At 36.3% G+C, this 27,336-nt stretch overlaps 2 protein-coding genes across 2 annotated transcripts; both read left to right on the plus strand.

The window, feature by feature from the left end:
- LOC100736710 (olfactory receptor 6C75-like) lies at positions 46-3,059 on the plus strand. The gene is made up of 2 exons (XM_005663871.3): positions 46-316; positions 655-3,059. Exons 1-2 carry the CDS (start codon positions 257-259, stop codon positions 1,615-1,617), a joined length of 1,023 nt encoding a protein of 340 aa, XP_005663928.1. The 5' UTR covers positions 46-256; the 3' UTR covers positions 1,618-3,059.
- On the plus strand, positions 13,919-15,074 carry LOC100737179 (olfactory receptor 6C76-like). Its single transcript, XM_021091769.1, has one exon. It carries the CDS (start codon positions 13,977-13,979, stop codon positions 14,910-14,912), a length of 936 nt encoding a protein of 311 aa, XP_020947428.1. The 5' UTR covers positions 13,919-13,976; the 3' UTR covers positions 14,913-15,074.

Consider the following 27,336-nt stretch of genomic DNA (forward strand, 5'->3'; position numbering starts at 1 on the left):
TATATTCAAGAGTGATATATTTACAACCTTAAAGACACCGTTATAACAGATTACTGTTTAAAACTAGAATGTCTTGCAGTGCAGACACTGGAATTAGAAGGGAACCTACCCCCCCACCCATTAAATACCTCTCTCTGTACACTATTATCAGGGACACATTAATCGACCAGATGGACACCTGAGTTGACTCCATAGACTGTAAGAGTTCAAATGGGTAAAGAGAAAGAAATGCTTATACAAAATCAACAAATTAAAAATGATAATGAAGAAGAAAGCAACAAAAAAATATCTTCAAGAGTATTGTGGTGTGCTGGAGGTAAGCACTCAGGGTCTTATTTGAGGTTTCAATCTCAGAGATTTCAACCTCTTTTTTCCCTTGTTTTCAGGACTATATTGAAATATTTAGCACACAGAGATTTACACTGAAACATGTGAGAATGCAATGAAGGAAATGTAGGATAGTGAATTAATATATGGCATAAGAATTACAAAGTTATTTTAAGTATTTTGTTTCTGGGTACTACAAAATCATTTTTCTCTAAAAGCCCAGGCAGCAATATTTTTAAATGTGTGTTCATGTGTGCACGATCATGTGTGTATGCGTGTGTGTCTCTGCCAGTGTTACAGTTTTTTGTGTCTTCATCTGTTTTACAGCTAAAACAAAGAAGGAAAATAATGAGAAATTACACTGAAGTAACAGAGTTTATTCTTCTTGGATTGACGGATGATCCGCAGTGGCAGGCTGTACTCTTCACACTCCTGCTTGTTACCTACATGCTGAGTGTGACCGGGAACCTGACCATTATCGCCCTCACCCTTTCAGACCCCCATCTGCAGACGCCAATGTACTTCTTCCTTCGGAACTTCGCATTCCTAGAAATATCCTTCACGTCTGTCTGCATTCCCAGATTCCTTGTCACTCTCGTGACGGGGGACAGAACCATTTCTTATGATGGTTGTGTGGCGCAGCTGTTTTTCCTTATCTTCTTGGGGGTGACAGAATTTTACCTCCTGGCCGCCATGTCCTATGACCGCTACGTGGCCATCTGCAAACCTCTCCATTATACCATCATCATGAGCAGCAGAGTCTGTGCACTTCTTGTCTTCAGCTCATGGCTTGCAGGATTCCTGATCATCTTTCCACCAATAATCCTGCTGCTGCTGCAGTTGGAGTTCTGTGCCTCCAATATAATTGATCATTTCATCTGTGATGCTTCTCCAATTCTGCAGCTGTCCTGCTCCAGCACTCGCCTGCTAGAACTCATGGCATTTTTTTTAGCTGTGGTCACACTCATGGTCACGCTAACACTAGTTATTCTCTCCTACACATATATCGTCCGGACGATTCTGAGACTTCCTTCCACAAGTCAAAGGAAAAAAGCCTTTTCCACATGCTCCTCCCACATGAGAGTTGTCTCCCTCTCTTATGGCAGCTGCATCTTCATGTACATTAAGCCTTCGGCAAGGGAAAGGGTGACTTTAAGCAAAGGAGTGGCTGTGCTCAATACCTCAGTGGCCCCTCTTTTGAATCCTTTCATATACACTCTACGAAATCAGCAAGTGAAGCAAGCCTTCAGGAACATGGTCCAGAGAAGGGCCTTTTCTTCAAACCAATGAATATTTTTTAAAGCACCTCTGGAAACAAAGCGAAGTGAAAAACTCTTTCTCTGCATAAATTCTTTCAACACTTCATTTCGCTTTCAGTTAGATATAGTTATAAATCATCAATGACTCTTACTAGCCTAAAACAACGTCTTAACTATTTAAAGTTATATAGAGAAGATCAATGTTTACTTTGTAACAAAAGTTTAGATGTCAGCAATCTCCATTGTTTCTCATGTCAAAGCAAGGTAAATTATAGGTTCGTGCAAAAACAGTGTGTTATAAGATGCTTACTAAAACCATGTACAAAAATAAAATTTATTTCATACTAAATAAAAATATGTACCTTAATTAATAACTCTAAAATTTCTTCTTCTGCGGCACCAAGAAAACATGTCATGAAGTTTAAAGCATTATTGAAATATGTCCTTAACTTGTCAAGAACATATAATCAAAAGGTGTTGAAAAATTTAATAGAAATTTGAGATAAAATGTGCTGTGATAATTATTACTTGAAATGAGACTGTATCAATTTTTGTATTAGTTTTCCTAGAAAATAAGAGCAGTTTTTGTGCAACAGAGGAGGTTTAATTTATCTTTTTCCTTTGGTAATGCTTTGTTTTTAAAAAGATAGATTATTTGACTAAAGATTTCCCTCTTTATACCAGCCATATTAGAAAAGGAAGACCATGGTTTATGAAGGCAAATCAAGCCATCACTTAATATTCATATTTATATCCATACTCTTTCAAATAACACAAAAATGGTGTTGCAAACAGACATGGGCAAAATGACAAACAGAATCTAGAAAGGTGTGAGAAATTGAGAGTCTAGAGAGTATCTTGGAAATGATGCTATAGAAAGTATTTATGCTTTTGTTTTCCTTTATTAGCAAATCTACAATACTGTCTCTGTCTTTCCATTGTCTCTTTCACAAAAGGGTCTACCTCCCTCACTCTTATCTAAGAGCATGACCCTGGGAGGTAGTGTTTGATTATTGGAAAGAATGTGCCCAAGCCTACTTCCTATAGTTAATGAGGCAGTAACAAAAACTAAAACTATGTGCAAGCATTTTGAACGATATTATGACATCAGGTGAGCAATGTTGAGGAATGGATTGAGATACATCAATTTATCTCTTCGAAACCTAGCTCTTAGTCATACTTGGGGGTGAACTTATTATTCTGAAAGACGGAATCTCATGCAGCCTCTCTGCACATTTAAAAAAGTCATTATGGTCACCTGTTGAGGGGCCCTAAAAAAAAAAAAAAGAGTACTTTCAATTAATATGAATGACTTGGTATAAAATGGCATATGCATCTCAAAATTAATGGGCAGAAATGAGAAGCAGAGAAGAGGTTATCAGGGAGTAAAGACCTTTCTCTAGAACTGTTTGATTTCTTATGTTGCTGCTTCCGATTTCTTTAAAATACCAAGGAGTTCTCTTGTGTCATACCGGCTTAAGTATCCAGTATTGTCACTGAGGCAGCCTGGGTTGCTGCTATAGTGCGGGCTTGATCCCTGGCCTGGAAACTTCCATATGGCATAAATAAAACAAGATAAAATAAAGTACTGAGTAAAAAAGAAAATTATCTCTCACCAATGAAAAAGTCTTCTACAAACTCATCAAAATTGGTGTCCACTATGGACGCCAGATTCAGCAAATAAATCACATAATCTGGGCACATCATCAGAACAATATTATGTAGCCAATTTCATAACTCTATAAGGGAAAGGTATTCATGCAATAGCATTTCAAAAAGTTTTCTTTTTAGTTTGATAGCAATAACCAAGAAAATCTTAGGCTAAAATATGAGGGCCTAATCCAAACTTCCTATTTAACATTAATCACAAAAATTTCTGTGCACTGAATGTTAACAATGCCAAAAGCATTAAGAATTGTTTCATCACTGTATATGTATTAATCTTATTGAATCCTCCAAACCATCTTATTATCTTACTCTTTTTCAGGTAAGTAACATCAGCCTTGAGTTTCCTATAGCTCCTGTACCCCACAACCAGCCATATGGTCATATGTTTCTGTGGTCATATGGTATTCGCAAAGACTTTGAGGGGACAGGATCTCCAAATTATATAAAGATTTAGCTATGTTAAAAGCAAAGGAATCAAGATATATTATGCTAACACTAATCAAAAGAAAGCTAGAGTAGCAATATTAACTTCAGACAAACTATACATTCTTAGAAGCTACAGAAAGAAGAGCAATTTAAGACAAAAGAAGATTAATTAAAAATAGAGTAAAAATGAATGAAATCAAAACCATAAAAGCAAGAGAAAAAATCATGTAAATTGATGAATGTCTAGCCAAGCTAAACAAAAGGTGGGGAAGAAGATAAATATTAATGAAATAAGAAAGGGAAAAGAAGCCATCACTACTGACCCCATGCACATTAAATGGCAGAAAAGTTTACTAGGAGGCGAAGGGCCTAAACAGACATTCTTTCAAAGAAGACACACAATGGCCACCAGGTGTATTCAAAGTGCTCAAAATCACTAATCATCAGAGAAATGCAAGTCAAAACCACAATGAGATATCACCTCACACCTGTTAGAATGGATATTATCAAAAAGACTAAAGATAACAAGTGTTTGTGAGGATGTGAAAAAAAAGAGAACCCTTGTATTCCGCTGGTAGAATGTAACTGGTAGAGCCGCTATGGAAAACAGTGTGAAGATACCTTTAAAATTTGAAAATAGAACTCCTATATGATCCAGCAGTCCCACCTCTGGAAATATATCTGAAAAAAAAGTCAGTATCTTGAAAAGATGATCTGCACTCTCATTTTCATTTCAACACTATCACTCACAAAGCCCAAGACGTGGAGCAAGCTAAGTGTCCATCAACAGATAAACAGATAAAGAAAATGCGATGTGATGTGTGTGTGCGTGTGTGTGTGTGCTGGAATACTATTTAGCTATAAAGAGGCAAGGGGTCTTACCATTTGTAATAACAGATGAAACTGAAACTGGAGGGCATGAAGCGAATGGAAATAAGCTAGAAAAAGATGAATACTGTATGGTGCTGCTCATGTGTGGAATATAAAAAGTACATAAATAAATAAATAACTCAAAGTCAAAGTAAAGAGAGTAGCACTGTGGGCGCCCAGGGGTGTAGGGGTGGGGAAACATGGAGATGCTATAACTTTCTGTTATAAAATGAATAGAATAAGTTCAGAGGAGCTAATGACAGTATGATGGATGTACTTAAAAAAATGCTGTACAGTGGGAAAAAAAAAATATTGTATTGTATTCGTGAAATTTGCTAAGAGAGTGGATCTTATGTCTTCTCAAATCACATGAAAAAATAATTATGTGAGTGTGATAAATAAGTTAACCGAATTGACTTTAATAACCACTTCACAATGCATATGTTTATCAAATATTCATATTGTACACTTTAAGAAGTCACAATTTTATTTGTCAATTGTAAAACTGGGGGAAACAAAATAGTATGTGAACTCTTTTGTAAAAATGGGCAAAATCCTGAACAATGACAATACCAAATGCTGGTGAGAATCTGGAGCAAAGGTAATTTTTATTCACTGCTGGAGGGAAACCAAAATGGGACAGCCACTTTGGAAGAAAATTTGGCAGTTTCTTATATATATGATCAAGAAATCCTGTCTTTAGCATTTACCCAAAGGAGCTGAAAACTTATGTCTACACATAAAACTTCCAGATAAATGTTTGTAACAGCTTTATTCATAATTGACAAAATTTGGAAAGCTACCAAGATATTCTTCAGTAGGTCAATGGATAAATAAACTGTGATACACCTAGGCAATGGAATATTATATAGTGCTAAAAGAGATGAGCTATCAAACCCTGGGATAACATGGGGGAATATTAAGTGCACCTTCCTTAGTGAAAGAAGCCAATCTGAAAATGCCACATACTTTAAGATTCCAACTACATGACATTCTAGAGAAAGTAAAACTATGGGATGGTAAAAAGATCAGTGGCTGCAAGGAATTGAGGTTGGGGAGAGGGATGAATAGGTGGAGTACAGAATATTTTTAGGGTATTGAAAATATTCTGTGTGACAGTATAACGATGGATACATGTCATTTTACATTTGTCTAAACCATAGACTCTGTAACACCAAGAATGAACAATAAGGACTTTAGGTAGTTTACATGTTGTTGTAGGTTCATCAGTTGTGACAAATGTACTACTCTGGTACATACTGATACTATGGAGCATATTGATAATGGAGGAGTCTATGCATGTGTAGGGACAGGAGACATAGGATAAATCTCTGAATCTTCCTCTCAGTATTGCTGTGAACCTAAAAGGGGTCATTAAAAACAGTCTTTAAGAAGAGAAAGGGGGGAGTTCCCGTTGTGGCGCAGTGGTTAACGAATCCGACTAGGAACCATGAGGTTGCGGGTTCGGTCCCTGCCCTTGCTCAGTGGGTTAGCTGTGGTGTAGGTTGCAGACGCGGCTCGGATCCTGCATTGCTGTGGCTCTGGCGTAGGCTGGTGGCCACAGCTCCGATTAGACCCCTAGCCTGGGAACCTCCATATGCTGCGGGAGCGGCCCAAGGAAAAAAAAAAAAAAAGAGAGAGAAGAGAAAGGGGAGTTTCCACTGTGGCACAGTGGGATGGGTGGCATCTTGGGAGTGCTGGGTCACAGGCTCGATTCCCAGCCTGGAACAGTGGGTTAATGACCTGGCACTGCCACAGCTGTGGCTTAGGTCATGACTCCACCTGGGATCTGGTCCCTGGCCTGGTAACTCCATATCCCAAGGGTGGCCAAAAATGAAAAAAAAAAAAGAAAAAGAAAAAGAAAAAATGACTTTATGTTCAAATCTTGAAACCTTTAAATGAGGCCAATTTTTTGAAAATTACAAGCAACAAATTCACACAAGGAAAAAGATCATCCGAATGGGTTTATCTGAGTTAAAGAAATCACATTGATAGTTAGCAACATTCCAAGAAGAAAGCCCCAGGTTCAGACGGCCTCACTGGTGAATTCTACCAAACATAAAGAAGATATTAATTCTCTATAATCTTTTTCGGAAAACAAAAGCAGACAGAGTTGCCATTCAGGTTTGGCAGGTTAAGAACACAGCATAGTGTCTGTGAGGATGCAGGTTCAATCCCTGGCCTCGCTCAGTGCCTTAAGGATCCAGCATTTCAGGAAGCTGCAACATAGGTCACAGATGCAGCTCGGATCCAGTTGTTCTGTGGCTGTGGCATAGGCTGGAAGCTGCAGTTCCAATTCAACCCCTAGCCCAGAACTGCCATATGCTACAGGTGTGGCCAAAAAAAAAAAAAATTATATAAAATAAAATATAGTAAAATAAAAAATAAAGCAGAGGGAACACTTCCTAACTTATTCTACAAGACCAGCATTACTCTAATACCAAAACCACATGAAGTCATTACAAGAAGAAACTACTGGCAAATATCTCTCATGAACATGAAGGAAAACTTTCTAAGCCAAATATTAGCAAATCATATCTAACAGTGTATAAACTGAACTAAACACCAAGAACAAATAGTATTTATCCCAAGTATCCACGTCTGGCTCAACATTTGAAAATCAGTCATAGTAGTTCCTCACATCAACAAGCCAAAGAAAACAAGTTACATGCTTATATCAAGTGATCTAGAAAGAGCACTTAGACAACAAAACTAACTGATCATAAGAAGTTTCAGTAAACTAGGAATGAGGAGGATGTCCTCAACTTTAAAAGGACACCTAGGGATAGGATGAAAAACATATGGCTCACGTCATACTTAATGTTGATAAATGTGGAGCTTTATCCCTAAGTTTGGGAACATGGCAAGAATTTCCTCTTACCACTCCTATTCAACATCAAACAGGAAGCCTAATTAATCAAATAAAGCAAGAAAAGAAATTGTATACACATGTAAGGATAACCTGACCCCCTTGCTGTACAGTGGGAAAAAAAAAAAAAAGTAAGCAAGAAAAAAGAAAGAAAAAGAAAGAAATTGTATACAGATTTGAAAGAAAGAAAACTGTCTATGCACAAAATCCTGAAAAACTGACAGAGAAAGAAAGAAAGAAAACAAAAGGCAAAACCCCCTAGAATTAATATGTGGCAATAGCAATACTGAGGGGTACAGGTTAATATAAAAAAATCATTAAAAGACATTTATCTGCTTAAGTATCAGCAATAAAGAAATTCAGAATTTGAAACAAAGTAATACTATTTACAATAATGAAAAAGTGAAATAATTGATGTAGAAATCAAATGAAACACATATAAAACCTATATGCAAAGCACTATAAAACTCTGCTGAAAAAAATCCAAGACATAAGTAAATGGATTGAAAGACTCAATATTGGTAAGAGAGCAATTCTCCTCAACGTGTTCTATAATTGCACAGAATCCCAATCAACATCTCAGCAAGCTACATTGCAGACATCAACAGACTGATTCTAAAGTTTACGTGGGAATGCAAAACACCCAGAATAGCCTGGAATAGCCAACACAGTACAGAAGAAGAGGAACCAAAGTGGAAAATTCATACTAAACTATTTCAACACTTACAATAAAGGTAAATTAAGGAATAGAGGCTGATATTCTAGACATGGAACAACACACACATAGTCAGTAGAAGCTTTTACAAAGAAGCAAAGGCAATTTAATTGAAAAAAAGTTAATCTTTCTCACAAATGGTACTGGTAGAATTGGACATATAAAAAAATGATCCTAAACACAGATCTTTCACAAAAATAAACTCAAAATGGATCACAGACCTAACTATAAAATGCAACATCAAATGCAGAATCCATGGAAGAATAAAATAATAACTTGGACTTTTTTAAATTAAAAAAGATAAACTTCTGCTTTGCAAAATACACCGTTTGGAGAATAAAAGATAAGGAACACGCTGGAAGAATATATTTGTAAATACATATTTCATTAAGGACCTTTATCCAAATATAGAAACTCAGTTAGCAATCAGAAACAAATACCCCAAATAAACATGAGGACGTAGGTCACAGATGCAGCTGGGATTCAGTGTTTCCATGGCTGTGCTACAGGCCTCAGCTGCAACTCTGATTCAACCCTTAGCCTAGGAACTTCCATATGCTGCAGGTATGGCCATGAAAAAAAAAAATCTGAATAGATACCTCATCAAAAATATAGAGAGGACTTTGGATATGACAATGATGTTTATATATAACAATAAAGGTATCACCTGTGAAAGAAATAATCATTAAGCTTGTCGTCATTAAAATTTAAAATTTCTGGTTGCAATAGGCCCTGTCAACATAGTGAGGACAAGCCATAGACTGGGAGAAAATACTGGAAAATATATAGTTGATAGAGGACTGTTTATCCAAAATTTACCAAAAAAGCTTCTTAAAATTCTATAATAAAAATATGAACAACCTAAATAAAAAATGAGAAAAAGATTTCACAGATGCCTCCCCAAAGGTGAAATATAGAAGGAAAATAAGTATGTGAAAATATGTTCATCATCATTGCATTAGGTGACCACAAATTAAAAGCTATGTACATACTATAATGGCTCATTTGTAAAACATCAACACCACCACTTGCTAGAGATAATGCAGAGCAACAGGAACTCTGATACTCTCATTTATTGCTAATGGTAAAACAAAATGATATAATCACTTTGGAAGACATTTTGCACTTCGTAAAATCTAAATACAGGCTTCTGTATGATCCAGAAATTGCAGCCCCTGATGTTTACTCAAGTGATTTGAAAACTCATGTCCACAAAAATTGCATGCAAATATTTCACAGAAGCTTTATTGATAATCACGAAAAACTAAAAGTATCCAAGCTGCTCCTATATAGATGAATGGATGAATAAAGTGTGGTCCATTGATACATTCACTGAGAGAAAGAAATGAGCTATCAAACAATGAAAAGACTCTTTGGATGACTCAGTGGATGAATCATATCAATATTTATAACTGAACGAAGCATTTGAAAAGGTAACATACTATAGGACTCCAGATATATGATCTTCTAGAAAAAGCAAATCTATACAAAATGCAAAAAGATCAATGGTTTCCAAGGATTGTTGAGAGAAAGGGAAGCTTACATAGGTGAGGTGAATGAGGACTCCAGGCAAAGAGCCGTTTCTGTATATAATTCAAATGGTGAATTCATAGTACTATGCATTTGTCAAAATTCATAGATCATTGCATTACAAAGAGTAAATTTTAATTTATCAAAATGTTTGAAAATAATTTAAGTGGTTAAGGGATCATGGAATGAAATGTGGAAAATGACCCCCCTGAAAAAATAACAGTATTTTCAATGTATGCAATAATCTTACTAAAGGTGATAGGACTGAACATTACTGGCCTAAAGAAACTTAAGAAATGAGTGAAATTTCTAAGACAAAAAAAAAGCATATTTAAGCATTACATTCTAGTTAATAAAGTGGTTTCCCATCATGGTATAGATCTATAATTCTGACAATGCTATGTATGTATGTAGGTATTAAACAAGTAAATGGGTGGTAGATGATTAAGCCGGAATTCTCAGTTTTGCGGTGGGAGGTTATAAAGAAGAAAGAAGAAAAAGCTACTACAATCTATGTAGTAATGAAGTGTCTTATTAGTATGGACCCATTTTTAGCTTAGTATAGATTCAGAAAGTAACACAGAGTAATATTTGCATACACATATTTATGCACAGGTTAGTAGGCTGACATATATTTCCTGGTTCTATCCTCTTATAGGACCAAGAAGCAGTGAAACCACAGTAATGAACACACCCAGAGCTGAGATCTTGGTTCCTAATACCATTCTCCAATAAAAGGAACCAGGTATCAGTGGAGAAATGTCAGATTAGACCGACGTGGTAAGGAATAGACAAGACAATCCTAAAGCATCTCATAGTTCCAGAAAAGAAATGTCTTTTTTATTTTTTTTTTAAAGCACTGTAATGGCTCTTGTCAAAGGAAACAATAGCCAACTGAAAGAGCTTCCAGGGGCCAAAGCTGAAAAAATTTAGCAACAAAGTAAAACAGCATTGGGTATAACTGAAAGTATAAAACAAACATCCATGAATCCAAATGAAATAAATCAATAAGTGAATAAATTAATAAATGGGGAAGAATATACAAATTACCCATGGAAAGGAATCCCAAATAATTTATATAGATATCCCACCTTCAATAGAGAAGAGCTTAATTCCCACCCCTTTAGTGTGAGCTGCACAGAATGATTTCCTTCTGAAGAATATGGCGTAGAAAGTGGAGGGTGAAGGGGGAAAGCAACTTTATGGTGGAGAACCCTAACAGTACCTCTACTCCCACCCATCGGCAGTGATAAATCACGTCGAGAGTAGGAAAAAAATAACAATTATAATAAAAACAGCAGACAAATTTTGCTTGCCTCAAACTCTACTGTGAAGGAAGCAATATTTAAGGAAGTTTTTAAGATAATCAATTTCATGAGTTTTATGTGTGTATGTCAGTCTCTCAATTTTTGCTGTATCTTGAGAATGTGCCTATCTGCTGATGATAGGTACTTCCTCTTGCTATTATTTTTTCCTTTTTTCTTTTTTAGGACAACACCTGTGGCATATGGAAGTTCCCAGGCTAAGGGTCGAATCAGAGCTGTGACTGCCAGCCTACACCACAGCCACAGCAACACTAGATCTAAGCTGCATTTGCAACCTATACCACAGCTTATGGCAACATCATATCTTCAACCCACTGAGTGAGGCCAAGGATTGAACCTGCATCTGCACAGACACTGTGGTGGGTTCTCAACACAATGAGCCACAATGGGAAATCCTCCTCTTGCTATTTTCTGCTTTTTCTCCAGTTTACATTAGTTGAAATACACTGCCATGGTAGACATTTATTTCAAGTAAAAATAAAATAATATTGACAATATGAAATCCAAAATTTCAAAGACTGCTGTTTCTTCACTGGTTATTCCTTGCATTATACACCTCTCTACTTAATACTTTAAAAAAATATATTTCCCAAGGATACCCAATTAGAATTATTCAACTAAATTTAGAGTGAACTAATGAGCACTCTCTCCAGAGGCATTTTAATGCTGTTTCACTGTAAGAATCCCCTGTGACTATTCTGAGGAAAAGACAGATAAAATGAATCTGTTTGTTTTGGAGACAATAGTTAAAAAGCCTAGTCTTCATAGTGGAAGGTAACGAAAGTAAAACAAGAATTAGAACCATAACTATCTCTCTTTCAAAAGGTACTGATAACCAAGTAAAATATTGCATTACCAGGTTTTCCTTGCACCTAAGGTTAGGTCATTGCTATTTTTATAGAATTTGGGGGAAACCAGAGACACTAAATGCCTGGCCTTAGACAGTGCAATTCGGGATAGTTCTTTATATCCCAAGGATTTTCTTTCTCCTGAATTTCTACTCATAGGCCATGCAGCTCACCTCTTTTCCATAGCTGTTATTTCTTGATTCTCATTCAGAAGGGTTTGAGCTCCCTCCTCATGAACTAAGAGCTCCACTTCACTAACCACCAAAACACATGACTTTGGAGTTCCTGCTGTGGTGCAGGGGGTTCAGGATCCAGAGTTGTCTCTGTGGTGGTGCAGGTTCAATATTGGCGAGGTGAGTTAAGAAGAATCCCGCATGCCTGCAATTGCAGCATAGGTCGCAGGGGCAGCTCAGATTCGATCAATGGCCCCAGAACTTCCATATGCTGTGGGTGCAGCTGAAAAAAACAAAACAAAACAACCTAACTCTATCACCTCTATTTGCCTGTTTCACTGAAGTAACTATTGCCCTTATCCCACTTTCTTCTTTTCCTTTTTCTTTCACCAATGTAGTTTTTTGGGGAGTCTAACACACATTCCAGGCAAGTTTAGTTCCTGATTCTGCTTTGCAGGCAGTTAGAGACTAAGGACAAGGGTTCATTTGGTTGCTACTCTCTCCCATTTCCAGGAATTCTAACTTCCCTCCCAAATAACAAGTTAGGACCAGAAGCACTGTTTCTTAAGAAAAAATTTCGCAATCCTACCTTCGTCTCAGCCTTTCAGATATAACATGAACTGACTTATTGCGACGACCCACAGAGCTTTGCCACCATGTCACCAAGGCTTTCATGGATCGCACGTTGCAGGAGCTCCTCAATACCCTGCTTGTCTTCTGGACGTAGCACCTGCCACCAGCCACTGGGACTGTCACCTTCCTGTTAGGGCCTTCTCAATATCAGGAAAATGCTTTCAATTGGTCCTATTCTTCAGTATGTTTCATCTCACTCTATACAGCCAGGAGCATTCTGCCCACCTCCACCTACATACTATGTAAACTTGTTATCACACAAGAAAAGCAAAGGCAGAAACAAGCTGTGAAATCCATGAAACACTCCAAAAGTAAAGCATCACACATGGACTCTCAAATGAAAGCAACAGAATATTTGGGTTTGAACAGTCAGTCAAATTACTACCACATGGGATTATGCAATTGTGAGTATATTTTTCATTTCTCATCTCATCGATTTTTTCATTTTCTGCCAATTTATAACTTAGCTCAATGAACTTTGGTTGTGAGAATGTCCTCTAAAAAATGAAAGGTCATGATTTAATTCTCAAAAGAATATTATTTGTTTACTAGTATATAACTATTAATTTTGATGGCTCTGACCCTTTCAGCAAGTTATTAATTATCTTTGTAGGCAGGAATGACATTATAGACCTTGAAAAAAATTAATGGAAAGTAACTCTCTAAAAAGACAAACTTTAAAATGTTTCATTTTCAGAAAAAACATTAGAAAATATGGAGACTGAACATTAGAATATCTTATAGTGTCTACCTAATTTTTTTATACATATGATCAAACTTTTAAAAGAAAGTATAACACATTTGGTAAGTGTTTTTATACAAAAGTGATTATTAGTCCTATCAGTTTGCCTCACTGCAATCTATAAGATATAAGTTTTTCTGTCCTGGCTTAGATACATTTTCAGAATTCAGTAAAATCTGGTTAATGATTTATCAGTCCATTATATTATACATTTCTTATACCAGCAGAGGAGATTTTTAAAAAGTAATCCTGTATTCATTAAATCTTGGGGTTTTTTGTTTGTTTGTTTTGTCTTTTTGCTATTTCTTGGGCCGCTCCCATGGCATATGGAGGTTCTCAGGCTAGGGGTCCAATCGGAGCTATAGCCACCAGCCTACACCAGAGCCATAGCAACGTGGGATCCGAGCCGCGTCTGCAACCTACACCACAGCTCACAGCAATGCCAGATCGTCAACCCACTGAGCAAGGGCAGGGATCGAACCCTCAACCTCATGGTTCCTAGTCGGATTCATTAACCACTGCACCATGATGGGAACTCTTAAATCTTGTTTCTTGTTTGCATTTATTTTTGCCTGGAAGAAGCAATAAGAAATGAAAAATCACACATCTGTAAATGAGTTCATACTTCTGGGATTAACAGATGATCCAGAGCTAAATGTTTTGATTTTTCTATTTCTATTTTTCACATATATATTGAGTATAACTGGAAACCTAACAATTATCACCCTCACTCTGATAGATTCACACCTCAAAACTCCCATGTATTTCTTCCTTAGGAACTTCTCTTTCCTAGAAATCTCATTCACCACAGTGTGTATTCCTCGATTTCTGGTCAGCATTGTAACAGGAGACAGGACCATTTCCTATCATTCTTGCATGGCCCAGGTCTTTTTCTTCATACTCCTTGGTGCAACAGAATTTTTCCTTCTGACTGCTATGTCCTATGATCGGTACGTGGCCATTTGTAAGCCCCTGCATTACACCACAATAATGAACAGCAGAATCTGCATCCAGCTTGTCGTTAGTTCTTGGCTGGCTGGATTTCTCATTATCTTTCCACCTGTGATCATGGGACTTCAGCTGGATTTCTGCGACTCCAACATCATTGACCACTTCACCTGTGACTCTTCTCCCATGCTTCTAATCTCCTGCACAGACACAGCATTCCTAGAGCTCATGGCATTTTTCTTGGCAACATTCACGCTCATGGTAACCTTAACACTGGTGATTCTTTCTTATGCATTCATCCTTAAAACAATTCTGAGGATCCCCTCTGCTGAGCAAAGGAAAAAGGCCTTTTCCACTTGCTCCTCACACATAATTGTTGTCTCCGTTTCTTATGGAAGTTGCATTTTCATGTATGTTAAAACTTCCGCCAAAGAAGGAATGGTTTTGACCAAGGGGATAGCAGTGCTTAATACCTCTGTTGTCCCAATGCTAAATCCTTTTATTTACTCCCTAAGGAACCAGCAGGTAAAGGAGTCCTTTAAGAAGCTGGTCAAAAAATGCTTCTTAGATATATTTTAATCAGACAGAAATTCATGCCTTGAACTTTACGTGGAACCTATGTCTAACACAACTATTAATATTATATTTCTCCATCTGATATTATCTTCCACTTCCTTTTCCTTCAGGTTTTATTCTCCTTTTATTCCTTTTGATCTCACTTACTTCATCTATATTTTTATTTATTTTTTAAGATCAACATGAGTACTTTTATTTGTCTGTAATAATTAGACCTCACACCTTGCAATGGGATCTAGGAACCAAGAGTGTTTCCTAGTTTAACTAATGATAATGCCATTATATCAGTTATCTTTTTATATGTACATGCCCCAAAATTTTTCTGACCTTGAGTGATTTGATATAACATAAATGAGAATGGCATTTAATAAAAATTCCAGAATTTAGTTTTAATAATCACTGAAGGACTTTCTTTCTGGACATTAATCAAGAGTTACAGAAAAGTTATCATTAAGGAATTCTAAAAAGATGATTTCTCCCAGGACATAAGCCAAGGAAGAGGTAAATCTCAATAAAGGAGTGGCATTGCTTCTTTCTTCCATTTCACCAATGCTGAATCCTTTTATATATACTCTGAGGAATAAGCAAGTTCAACTAGCCTTTCAGGACTCACTCAAAAAAATTGCATTTCTTTTAAGGAAGTAAAATGTGTCTCTGGATAAACCAACACAAAAGATGCACATCTCCCTCATTTTTTCATTAAGCCGATAACCAACAGCATCATCTCTTAGCTTTTACATCAATCAGGTTGATGTCACTGGCATTTAATCCTTCATTTTCCCTTCAATTCATATATTTAGCAACTAATTATTGATCACTGCATTGTGATGAACCCAATACATCATTTTTAATTCTTTAGCCAGAACCTATCATAATTACTTCATTCCTTTTTCTTCTTTTCAATGTTTTTCTCACACATTTTACATTGGTATATAGTTGTCATTCTTTTGTAATGAATTATAATTGACATACAATATTAGTTTCAAGCATACAACACGGTGACCCAATATTTTTATGCATGATGACATGATCACCACAATAAGTCTAGTTACATTTTGTCTGTTGAGTGTACTGTCTGCAAAACATCATGAGGGAATGTTCTGGGAGGAAAGAGACCTTCCATGTAATGTGCATTTTGGCAAGTACTTGAATGGATATATTTTTCATTATTTCTCAAAATTTACACTAAAAATGGGTGTATTTTCTTATTTTAATTATAATAATGTTAATTAAAACAAAGAAAATGAGCAAAACGACTTCAATAGGAACAACACATAAAGAAATGTTCAAATGGTAAATAACCACATGAAAATGAGATAGGACTGCAGACACACATACAGGCATCCACACGCAGTCCAAATGAGATGTGGAGTTCTTACTACTCACGGGAATGTAACTGGTACACACACTTTGAAAAATACACCACATGACTCTCCAATAAAATCTTAGGTATATTACCACCAGAAATATATGCGTATGCAAACAAAAAACATATACAATATCTTCATACAGAGACTATTGAAAATAAGCAAGAGCTGGCAACTTGAATGTACATCACCAGCAATGCAAATAAACATTGCCATGTTTATACATGGAGTCAATATACAGCATTAAAAAAGAATAAGGTATTGCTGTATCCCAAGAGTTTTTGGATGTCACAAACACTCCAAAAATAGTTGCACAAAACAATGGGGATACAAAGGTATAGTGTATTAGTTATTTTAGATCAAGCTCAAAAACAAGCCAGAGTAATATAGAATAACAGAAGTTAGAATAGTGACTACCTTTGGTAGAATCTTGACTGACAGAGGGTAAAAGAGAGTTAACCTTGATGACTGGTAATAGTCTAGATCTTAATCTGAGTGGTGGTCAATTTGGCTGTATATATTTATAAATATTAGGTAACCAGTATAACTTAATTCTGCGCTGTCACTACACTTTTTCTTGTGTTATATATCAATGTATTATTAAAGTGAAACTGAGACATTTCCAGGAAAACAAAAAATTAGGAAATTCATCAACAGTATACCTACACTAAATAATTATAATAATAGTGCTTTTTACAGCTAATAAAAATAATGATGTGTATTCTTGAAGATGCCATGAGTTAGGAAGAACACTGGATAAGAGAATAAACTGGAAATTTAAATGCATATATCATCTGCATAAATAAAACAACTTTCGGGTAAATGGAGATTTTTTAAAACAACAAATATTTCTGGAAAATTAGTATTTTTCACAGAACTACCAGAAAGTTTGAGGATTTTTAATAACTTGTCTGCATGCCAGAATAAAGGATAAAGAGAGTTTCATAATATATTTATTGTTTTACTACTACTTGAGAAACTTTTGGCTTAGCTAGACTCACACATCTTTTAAGTCCTTTAAGGAATTCCTGAATTTAGAAAATGCCAATTCAGGAGTTCCCTTAGTGGCTCAGTGGTTAACGAATCTGACTAGCATCCATGAGGATGCAGGTTCCATCCCTGGCCTTGCTCAGTGGGCTAAGGACCCAGCATTGCACTGAGCTGTGGTGTAGGTTGCAGATGTGGCTTGGATCCCACATTGCTGGGGCTGTGGCTGTGGCTGGCAGCTACAGCTCTGATTCAACTCCTATCCTGGGAACCTCCACATGCCACAGATGTGGTCCTAAAAAGAACAACAGACCAAAAAAAAAAAAAAAAGAGAAAAAAACTAATAGAAAATACCAATTCAAGCTTTAATTTTTGAAAAAAAAAAATCCAAATTCTATCCAAACATCAACTACACTCTACTTACAAATAAAGGTGATGGACGCATACATTACTTTCGTTGTGGTTAGGGTTTCACAGAGGTAGGCATAGTTACAAACTCAGAGCACTTTCTACATTATATATATGTATTTTTGTATATCAATTATGTGTCCCAGTAAAGCTGCTGACAAAATAGAAAAGGCAGGATTAAAACTTGGAGAGGATTTTGTCATCTTCTTTATATATTTAATGCACAAGGGCTAGAGAATTTTATTTCACAAAGTAACATTCTAGAACTACTTTCTAAAGCCTCTGAGATGTATAGTGTAAGAACCCGTGTAAGATTTTTAATCTATATTAAGACTATCTCTAAGATACGAAGTTTTATTACCAGAGTAACTACAGTGTCATTTGATCTTAGATGGCCTGTGTTAGCATATCTAAGAACTTTCTCTTGTAAAAATATTAGGTTAATTTTCAGTTATAGGTTTAGGGGGGCCATTCAACTGTGTCTTTCTAGGTGTTGCCTAGTAACATAGAGGGTCAAAGATCTGGCATTGACACTGTTGTAGATCAGGTGGCTGCTCTGGTGTGGCTTTGATCCCTGGTGCTAGAAATTTCACATCTTGAAAATGGACAAAAACAAAGGAAAAGAGGAGTTCCTGTCGTGGCTCAGTGGTTAACGAACCCAACTAGGAACCATGAGGTTGCGGGTTCAATCCGTGGCCTCCCTCAGTGGGTTAAGGATCTGGCATTGCTGTGAGCTGTGGTGTAGGTTGCAGATGCAGCTCGGATCCCGCATTGCTATGGCTCTGGTGTAGGCTGGTGGCTAGAGCTCCAATTAGACCCCTAGCCTGGGAACCTCCATATGCCATGGGAGCGGCCCTACAAAAGGCAAAAAGACACACACACACACACACACACACACACACACACACACAAAGAAAACTGGAAAAGTGAATGTTGTTCCCTCTTAAGGAGACTGATCCTCTCTCTTGAGTGGTATAGCCTCATGCTTTGATAACCACAGGCTGAAATTTAAGCCAATTTGGTTTAGAAAACATATTAGGAATGTAGTAAATATTAGGAAGAAATATAGAGTCCCTACTCTTCATATTCTCTCCAAATGGAGGTGCTTTTTATTATAAACTCATTCCCCCAAAGTTAAAAAATACATGATTCATGCAATTTTTCAATGAAGACAGCAAAATATTTTTAATTAATTTGAACAATGATACCAGTAAGATATATAATATTAAATAATTTTAATTATTTAAACATGTATAATTTATAGAGAAATATATAACCTGTAATTAAATAGTTTTCCAGGAGCATATCTACAATTAGATTGTAAGGTCAGGCAGGTCCTCTCCTCCTTTATTTCCAAGATATGGGCATTTTTTCAATAGTCTATTTGTGCAATCACCTAAATTCTCTCCTCCCTATACTTCCCCTGATGGACGGATTTTGAATAGGAATATGATACGCTAGATGCATCCTATTCCCTTTGCTCGCATATGGTTGTTGTTCTACAGACCAGATTTCAAACCAAGTGAAATCTTGCAGCAAAAGGGTCTGTCCAAGATGCAGGAGTAGATGTGGATTTCTACCACTGCCTATCTGATCGCTATGACTAACTCAAGATACTCTTATTGGGATGTTCGAAGCCATGATTTCAATAACCCTGCAATAAATTTGGTAGTTTAATCCACATTTACTTGCCTACTTTCTCTCTCTACTTGACTCAGAACTCAGGCAAGGAACAAAGGCAGAATTCCTTCAGGTCCCATGGTCCCAAGTGTGCCAATGAGTGACACAAACATTTTTGCATATACAAGTGATATCACACATTGGAAGTACGGTGTGACAATATACCTCAAAGTTCTAAAATGTAAGTGGCTTTTGCCTCAGGAATTCTCTTTCTGATAATATAAACTAAGGGAAAAAAGGAGGCTTATATAAAATATTTAATATATAATTTAACAAGTTCAATATGAGAAACTTCATTAAATAATGCTTTATCCACAAAGAGCAGAATGCAAAAATTATGATGCAAACCTATACTTTCACCACGTAAATATTTAGTTATTGGCATAGAAACTATATATACATATATACACACACACACACACATATATATATATACATACAAATTTCAAATACATATGTATATATATATTTTTTTTCCCAAGTGAACACATAGGCATAAAGCAAATTTGCTGTATTTCCTTAACACTTTGTTATCTACGAGTTGAAGAGTATCCACAAATATCTTTTCATCGCAAAGTTATTATTTTACTCTAGGAATATGTCCTTAAAATTGTTGCCTCTTCTTGTCTCCAAGGACATGATTCCCACTGCTGCCTGTGTTAGGTATTCTGCCAAACTTCAATGCATATTAGATTCTTTAGTCATGTTTGAACTTTGCTCATAAAGGACTATATTTATCCACACAGAGTGTTGCCGCTCATCCATAAGAGTCTGAGATAATGAAATATTCATCTTACTTCATGGGGGGAAAAAACCCTGTCTTTGCCAAGAGAGAGTATAGGAAATCTACAGATTCAATGCAATCCCTATCAAATTACCAAGGACATTTTTCACAGAACTCAAACAAAATATTTTCAAGTTTGTTTGGAAGCGCAAAAGATCCAGAATAGCGAAAGATATCCTGAAAAAGAAAAATGGAGCTGGAGGAATCAGGCTCCTGGACTTGACACTATACTACAAAGCAACAGTCGTCAAAACTGCATGGTACTGGCACAAAGACAGAAATAGAGATCAGTGGAACAGGACAGAAAGCCCAGAATTCAACCCATGCACCTACAGCCAACTCATCTATGACAAAGGAGCCAAGGATATACAATGGAGAAAGGACAGCTTGTTCAATAAGTGGTGCTGGGAAAGCTGGACAGCCACATGGAAAAGAATGAAATTAGAACACTCCCTAACACCATACACAAAACATCAACTCCAAATGGATTCAAGACCTAGATATAAGACCAGACACTATCAAACTCTCAGAGGAAAACATAGGCCAAACACTCTCTGACATAAACAACAGCAACATCTTCTCAGAGTATTGACAATAAAAAGAAAAATAAACAAATGGGACCTAATCAAACTTCAAAGTTTCCGCACAGCAAAGGAAACCCTAAACAACACAAAAAGACAACCCACACAATGCGAGAAAATCTTTGCAAGTGAATCCACTGACAAGGGATTCATCTCCAAAATTCATAAACACCTTCTGCAGCTCCATACCAAAAAAACAAACAACCCCATCCAAAAATGGGCAGAAGATCTAAATAGACAGTTCTCCAAAGAAGACATACAGATGGACAAAAAACACATGAAAAGATGTTCAACATCACTCACTATTACAGAAAGGCAAATCAAAACCACTCTGAGGTACCACCTTAAACCAGCCTGAATGGCCATCATCCAAAAGTCTACAAACAAGAAGTGCTGGAAAGGGTGTGGGGAAAAAGGAACCCTAGTACACTGTTGGTGGGATTGTCAATTGGGGCAACCACTGTGGAAAGCAGTATGGAGATTCCTCAGAAAACGAAACAGAGAACTACCATTTGATCCAGCAATCCCACTCCTGGGCATCTATCCAGAGAAAACCACGACTCACAAAGACATGTGTACTACGATGTTCATTACAGCACTATTTACAATAGCCAAGACATGGAAACAACCTAAATGTCCATCAAGAGAGGAATGGATCCAGAAGATGTGGTACATATACACAATGGAATATTACTCAGCCATTAAAAGGAACGAAACACTAGCATTTATAGCAATATGAATGGACCTAAAAGTTATCATGCTAAATGAACTCAGTCAATGAGACACCAACATGAAATGCTTTCACTGACATGTGGAATCTGAAAAAAGGACAGACTGAACTTCTTTGCAGAACAGATACTGACCCACAGACTTTGAAAAACTTATGGTTTCCAAAGGAGACAGTTTGGGGGGTGGGGGGATACACTGGTGGTGTGGGATGGAAATTCTATAAAATTGGATTGTGATGATCACTGTACAACTCTAAATGTAATAAATTCATTGAGAAATAACAAAAAATGCATTACCTGAAAATGACATTATTTGAAATGCTTGCGCATTCTAAATTCAAAATGAATCTATTACTCCCTTCCTCTTCACAATCCTATCTATAAAACACAACAGTATTTTATAACAAATGGAGAACAAATGCCTTGCCATTTTACAGGAAATTTTGTTCAGCTTTCCAATTCCTATGAATCTGGACTCTCGCCTCAACCTGCCCTGAAAAAAATGGACTTATTTACAATTCCCAAAGTTGTATATGTACAATTCAAAATTAAGCCCCAGGAATACACTCCCTAAAGCCACTGAAGTCTAGGTAGGCCATATTTATTGAGAAACCATGATACGGCTGGTTCTGCTGCAGGTACTACTGCCCATCATTTCGCTCAATTATTTGAGGTGTCATAAGACATTGTCTCTAAAGCTTGTAGAGGGTCACATAAGTGCTGTTTGGCTGAGTCCACACAAGTGCATCCTGCCCTGTGCATTCACATACAAGCAGACTTTCGTTTTTGGACAAAGCCACATTAACCTGAAGAGACTATCTGAGATAAAACTTACTTGAGGCTAGTTCTTATTAAATTCTGCTGGAAATTTTAACTATTTTTATAAAAGAGCTCATATACTAACTCTAACGTTTTTTGTAAAGTTAAAAAAACAACTTTGCCCTAGGTGTTTAAAGTAGGTATTAGACATTTCTGTTTCAAAAGTAAAATAAAATTTACCATTGTACACATCAAAGTCAGAGAACTTATTAAGATGAAGGCTTAAAGTTGACACATACAGCATAGAGTTTAAATTATTTTAATAGGGAAACTACCATATTCTTTCCCTCTAAAATTAGTAGTAGCAAGATAGGAATGTCTAATTTCACCACTTCTATTCATTATTGTACTGGAGCTTCTAATCAATGTAATAATGCAAGAAAAAAGTCCAGATGGGAAAGAAACAACACTGACTTTATCCTCATTGAACTGCTATTTATATAGAAAATTCTCAAAATCTACTCAAAAATACTACCATAAATATTTTAATAAATTTAAGAGACACAAGGTCAATAAAATGCAATAATCAGAAAGTTAATTAAAATATAGCACAAAATCATACTGAATACTTAAGGGCAAAAAAAACAACAAAAGATATCCAAAGCCTCTCTAATGCAACCCACTGAATACTGCTGAAAATTATTTTAAGGATCTAAATAAATGGATAGATGCACCATGATTATAGAACAAAGATTCAAGCCTACAAGTATAATGAAATAAATTCTCACAATGACCTGAATGAACTTGAAAGCAAACCCTTTCTCAGTTAAGCCTCCAGATGAAAACACAACACAGCTCACACTTTGTTTAAAGATCCTAAGCAGAAGACGGAGGAAAGCTGTGCCTGGAATCCCGATGCACGGAAACTATGAGATAAGAAGCATGCAGTTTTGGGAGTTCCCATCGTGGCTCACTGGTTAACGAATCTGACTAGGAACCATGAGGTTGAAGGTTTGATCCCTGGCCTCGCTCAGTGGATTAAGCATTCTGCGTTGCCGTCAGCTGTGGTGTAGGTTGCAGACACGGCTCGGATCCTGCATTGCTGTGGCTCTAGTGTAGGCCGTTCTGGCGTAGACCGGTGGCTACAGCTCTGATTAGACCCCTAGCCTGGGAACATCCATATGCTGCGGGAAGCGGCCCTAGAAAAGGCAAAAAGACAAAAAAAAAAAAAAAAAAAAAAAAAAAAAAAAAAAAAAGGAAGCATGCAGTTTTAAACAACTAAGTTGGTCGGCATGGGTTATACAATAATAAAAAACTAATACGAGGCTTTAGGAAATGTCTATAGCTGTCATTAAAATGCAGTCGTTTGGATTATTTTATGTTCCTATTTTTCTTGCTTACTTCTCAGCATATAAAAAAGGCTTCAACATGGACTAACTCCATGACTTTAATATTGAAACCTTTCTTTGTTTACATATCTTCATTGTTTGCAAGTTGATATACATTTAGGCTCAAATGCCTAAGTCAGAGAAAAATATAAAAATGGAACCAAAACAGGAGAAAACTATCGTCAAGAATACAACTATCTAATGGTGTACAGACAGGATAGTTACACATATATAAAGTAATAATGAATATTACAACTGCAACCTCTGCAACTCTATGCTTTATGAACCATGATTACCTTCATGCGATTTTTTTTAGGAGACTAGACATTACAGAAAAAAGTGATTGAAGAGAAGGTTCACAGACATCCAAGGAGAAATCTAAAGTGATTGAAATGAGGATGATCCTCACTGCCGCTGGAAAACAGCAGACGAAGGCTTCTAGAAACCCTGCTGTGGAACCCAGGCCTTTAAAGGCCACATCAAAAGCACATTTCTTCCTAATTTTTTTTTTTTTTTACCCAGATAATCACTGGGACACATTCACTTGCTGAGTGTTTCTGGGAGTGAAAAATTAAGCTGAGGAGTTCCTGCTGTGGTGTACTTTCCCAACATGTTGCTTAAGGTCTCACACAGCCTCTCAAGTGTTTACTGCAATAGGAACAGGGTATCTTCATTCACTATTCTCTGACATCTCTAATGCTTATGGGAAGCAATTCTCCCCAGAATCCTCTCCTGATGTCCCCGTAAACTGAGGAAAACAAAATTATGAATCAAACTGTCTACTGATCTTCCATATTTGTGCAGTTGCAGAGAACTCTCTCTAGTACAAAGAAAGATGCTGAGTCTTTTTCTAAGACAATATATTAAGATTATCCACCCAACTACATTCATGACTAATGATTTCCTTTCCTAGACTGGGACTACATATGCTTTTAATTCATTTGATGACAAATCTATATCAAAGCCATACAAATTTACAAAGTTGTCTACCTACAACTAAGAATTTCTCATAGAGCAATCGTCTGGAGTTTATGCAGTCATGTGTGCAAATACATTTATATAAAACATTTAGATAGTATTTTGCATTATAAAAAAAGAAATATAAACAACATACATCTCCAAACTGGTGGTAATTATTATAAAAGAGATAATAAAATTATATAAATACAGTCATTAAAAACTGCTGTAAATCTCCATATGTTACTAAGTACGGACACCCATGGCAGGCTGCATGAAAACGGTAGATTACAACAGTGTTTTGCAAGTGTACTTCTGTACTTATGTTTGAGTAGGAAAAACTCTGACAATACTTTTATAAGATATTTTACAATGGTAACCTCTATGTCATTATTTGTCTTTTTACCTTCGCATTCTCCTTCATCATACCTATGAGTTACATAAGGAAAGTAGAGAAAGCTTTTATCTGCCAGTTTCATTGCTTTAGAAAATACAAGAAAAAAATTAAACATTTTATTGTTTGATTATATTAGCCACCACCATCACAGTGTATTTAATATCATTTTTGCACTTTCTTATCCATAAGGGCACTGTCCCCATTCTGTCAGGTTCACTGTCAAAACTTTATATTAATATTCCTTGGTGACTTTCAAAGCTGGGTCTCCAAGGACTCTTTTGTTTGTTGAGTCTAATGATCCTTGTTATGCGTAGAATACATAAATTAACAAGCCACAGTATTTGGTGCCAAATATGTTTTCCTGACCAATGAGTTTAGAAGATTACCTACCCCTGATCACTCAATAGCCTGATATACCCAGCCCTTTAAAGTAGGCATTACTTTATTTTAGCTAGCCAGAGAAGAACATGCATTCCTGATATAAAATGGCAGAGAACCTCTTAATAGAAGATGTTCTATGGTATAGAAAGCATATGGTATGGTATATGATATAGGAGGACTATGGATATTTCCAGGGAATTTCTAGCTGAGGTAGTTTCCTGAGAAAACCTGGCATTCAGGTCTCCACTAGCATACTCCTGTTCAGCCTGTGTCTCATTAAGAATATGCTCAAATAGACTGTCAAGAGATACCATGAAATAACTTACAGCTTAAAGGGTAAGTATGAAAATGTTTGGTGCCTCACCTATTTTCATTGTACGTCTACATATATTCTGGCAGAAGGTAGGAGGTGGATGGGAAATGTCATGATAGAGTTCTCTCTTTCACCAAAATGTTAGACATAAACAGCCAATACAGTCAGCATTTGAAGGGACTACCCTACAGTCATTTAGGAGATACAGTTTTTGTTCTAGAATGATGGCCCTAGAAATCATTAGCAGGCCTGGCTGAGGAACACTCAGAAATAAAACATCCTGCAAACACACACGAACACACAAAAAATAAAATCCAACTGCGCATGTGCACACACACACATCAACTGCAGACTCACTCAAATTTTATTCATTTTTTTCATCTTTTGCACAAATAAAATCCTCTGTGAAAGTTAAATACTTAAATCAGGACTTGGTCAATCTGAATAGGTTGGCATTGTTAAATATTTAATATTTATGTTAGACTGGAATAAGGGAAAAACAATACGGTGATTATTAAAAATGAAATCGTTTCCAGACCCAAGCAAAGCTGAGTCAAATTCCAAGAGAACTACTGGGAGGTGAACTTAGCTCATGAAAAAGAAGAAAACAGGACAGAGCTTCTCATGTGAGCTATGGTCACCGTGTATGATAATGCACTGTTTAAGAGGGTATTAGCTTTCCATCAAACTTTATCTACCCTGAGCCTCAATCAACACCCCTGCCTATGATGGCATCTGTCTACCATGGAGACTGCATCCTGTATACTGAGCCTATAGTATCAGAAGACAGGGTTTACTGGCTCAGATGAAAGAGAGAAAGACGTTGCTCAAAATGCTGTGAAATAAGTTAAACAGAGAAAGACAAACACTGTATGATCTCACTTTTATGTGAACTCTATAAAACAAAAAACAACCAACCAAAAGAAACCCAGTTTCACAGATTCAGAGAATAGATTGGTGGTTTCATAGGTGGGGAGTGGGGAGCAGTAGGAGAAATGGTAGAAGGGGCTCAAATGATACAAACTTCAGTTTAACATAAATAAGTCATGGGGATGGAATTTATAGCTTAGTGACTACAGTTAATAGTAACGTATTGCATATTTGAAAGTAAGAAAGTAGATCTTACAAGTTCTCATCATAAGAAAAAAATGGTGGATAACTATATAAGGTGATGGACGTTAACCAGACATAATGCGGAGATTATTTTACCACGTATACAAACATTGAATTGTTATGTTGTTTACCAGAAATTAATATAAAGTTAAATGTCAATTATACATTATTTTAAAAAAATATCCTTGGTGTTATCTGGATGATGATAGTGGAAAAAATATTTTAAAAAATTAGTAAATGAAGGGAAATAATTTTTTGGAAAAAAAAAGCTCTCATAGTACATGTATCAGAATTTTCTGAGAAAAATATTCTAAAAACACGAGAAAATGGCTTATTCCTAGGAGATCCACTGTGCATTTAGTAAAGGTAAGGGACTGGAGCCCTGAAGACATTACTTATAGGTTAGAAACTGATTATCAATCAGAATAATTGAGGATAATTGAGAAATGATTCCCACCTACCTTGATCTTATTAAGCCAGAATAATATAGTCCCTACTCTTCCGACTTAATATTTCACTGAAAGAAATATTAAGCCAACATGGAAGGGTCAATGTACACACAGGAACAAAGAACAAAATAGAAA

This window comes from Sus scrofa, chromosome 5 (assembly GCF_000003025.6).
Source record: "Sus scrofa isolate TJ Tabasco breed Duroc chromosome 5, Sscrofa11.1, whole genome shotgun sequence".
In the NCBI taxonomy this organism is placed as follows: Eukaryota; Metazoa; Chordata; class Mammalia; order Artiodactyla; family Suidae; genus Sus; species Sus scrofa.

Coding starts and splice junctions, on each gene's coding strand:
- LOC100736710 (XM_005663871.3), top strand. CDS start 257: ATGATAATGAAGAAGAAAGCAACAAAAAAATATCTTCAAGAGTATTGT. Junction 317..654: donor AGTATTGTGGTGTGCTGGAG/GTAAGCACTCAG, acceptor TCTGTTTTACAG/CTAAAACAAAGAAGGAAAAT.
- LOC100737179 (XM_021091769.1), top strand. CDS start 13,977: ATGAAAAATCACACATCTGTAAATGAGTTCATACTTCTGGGATTAACA.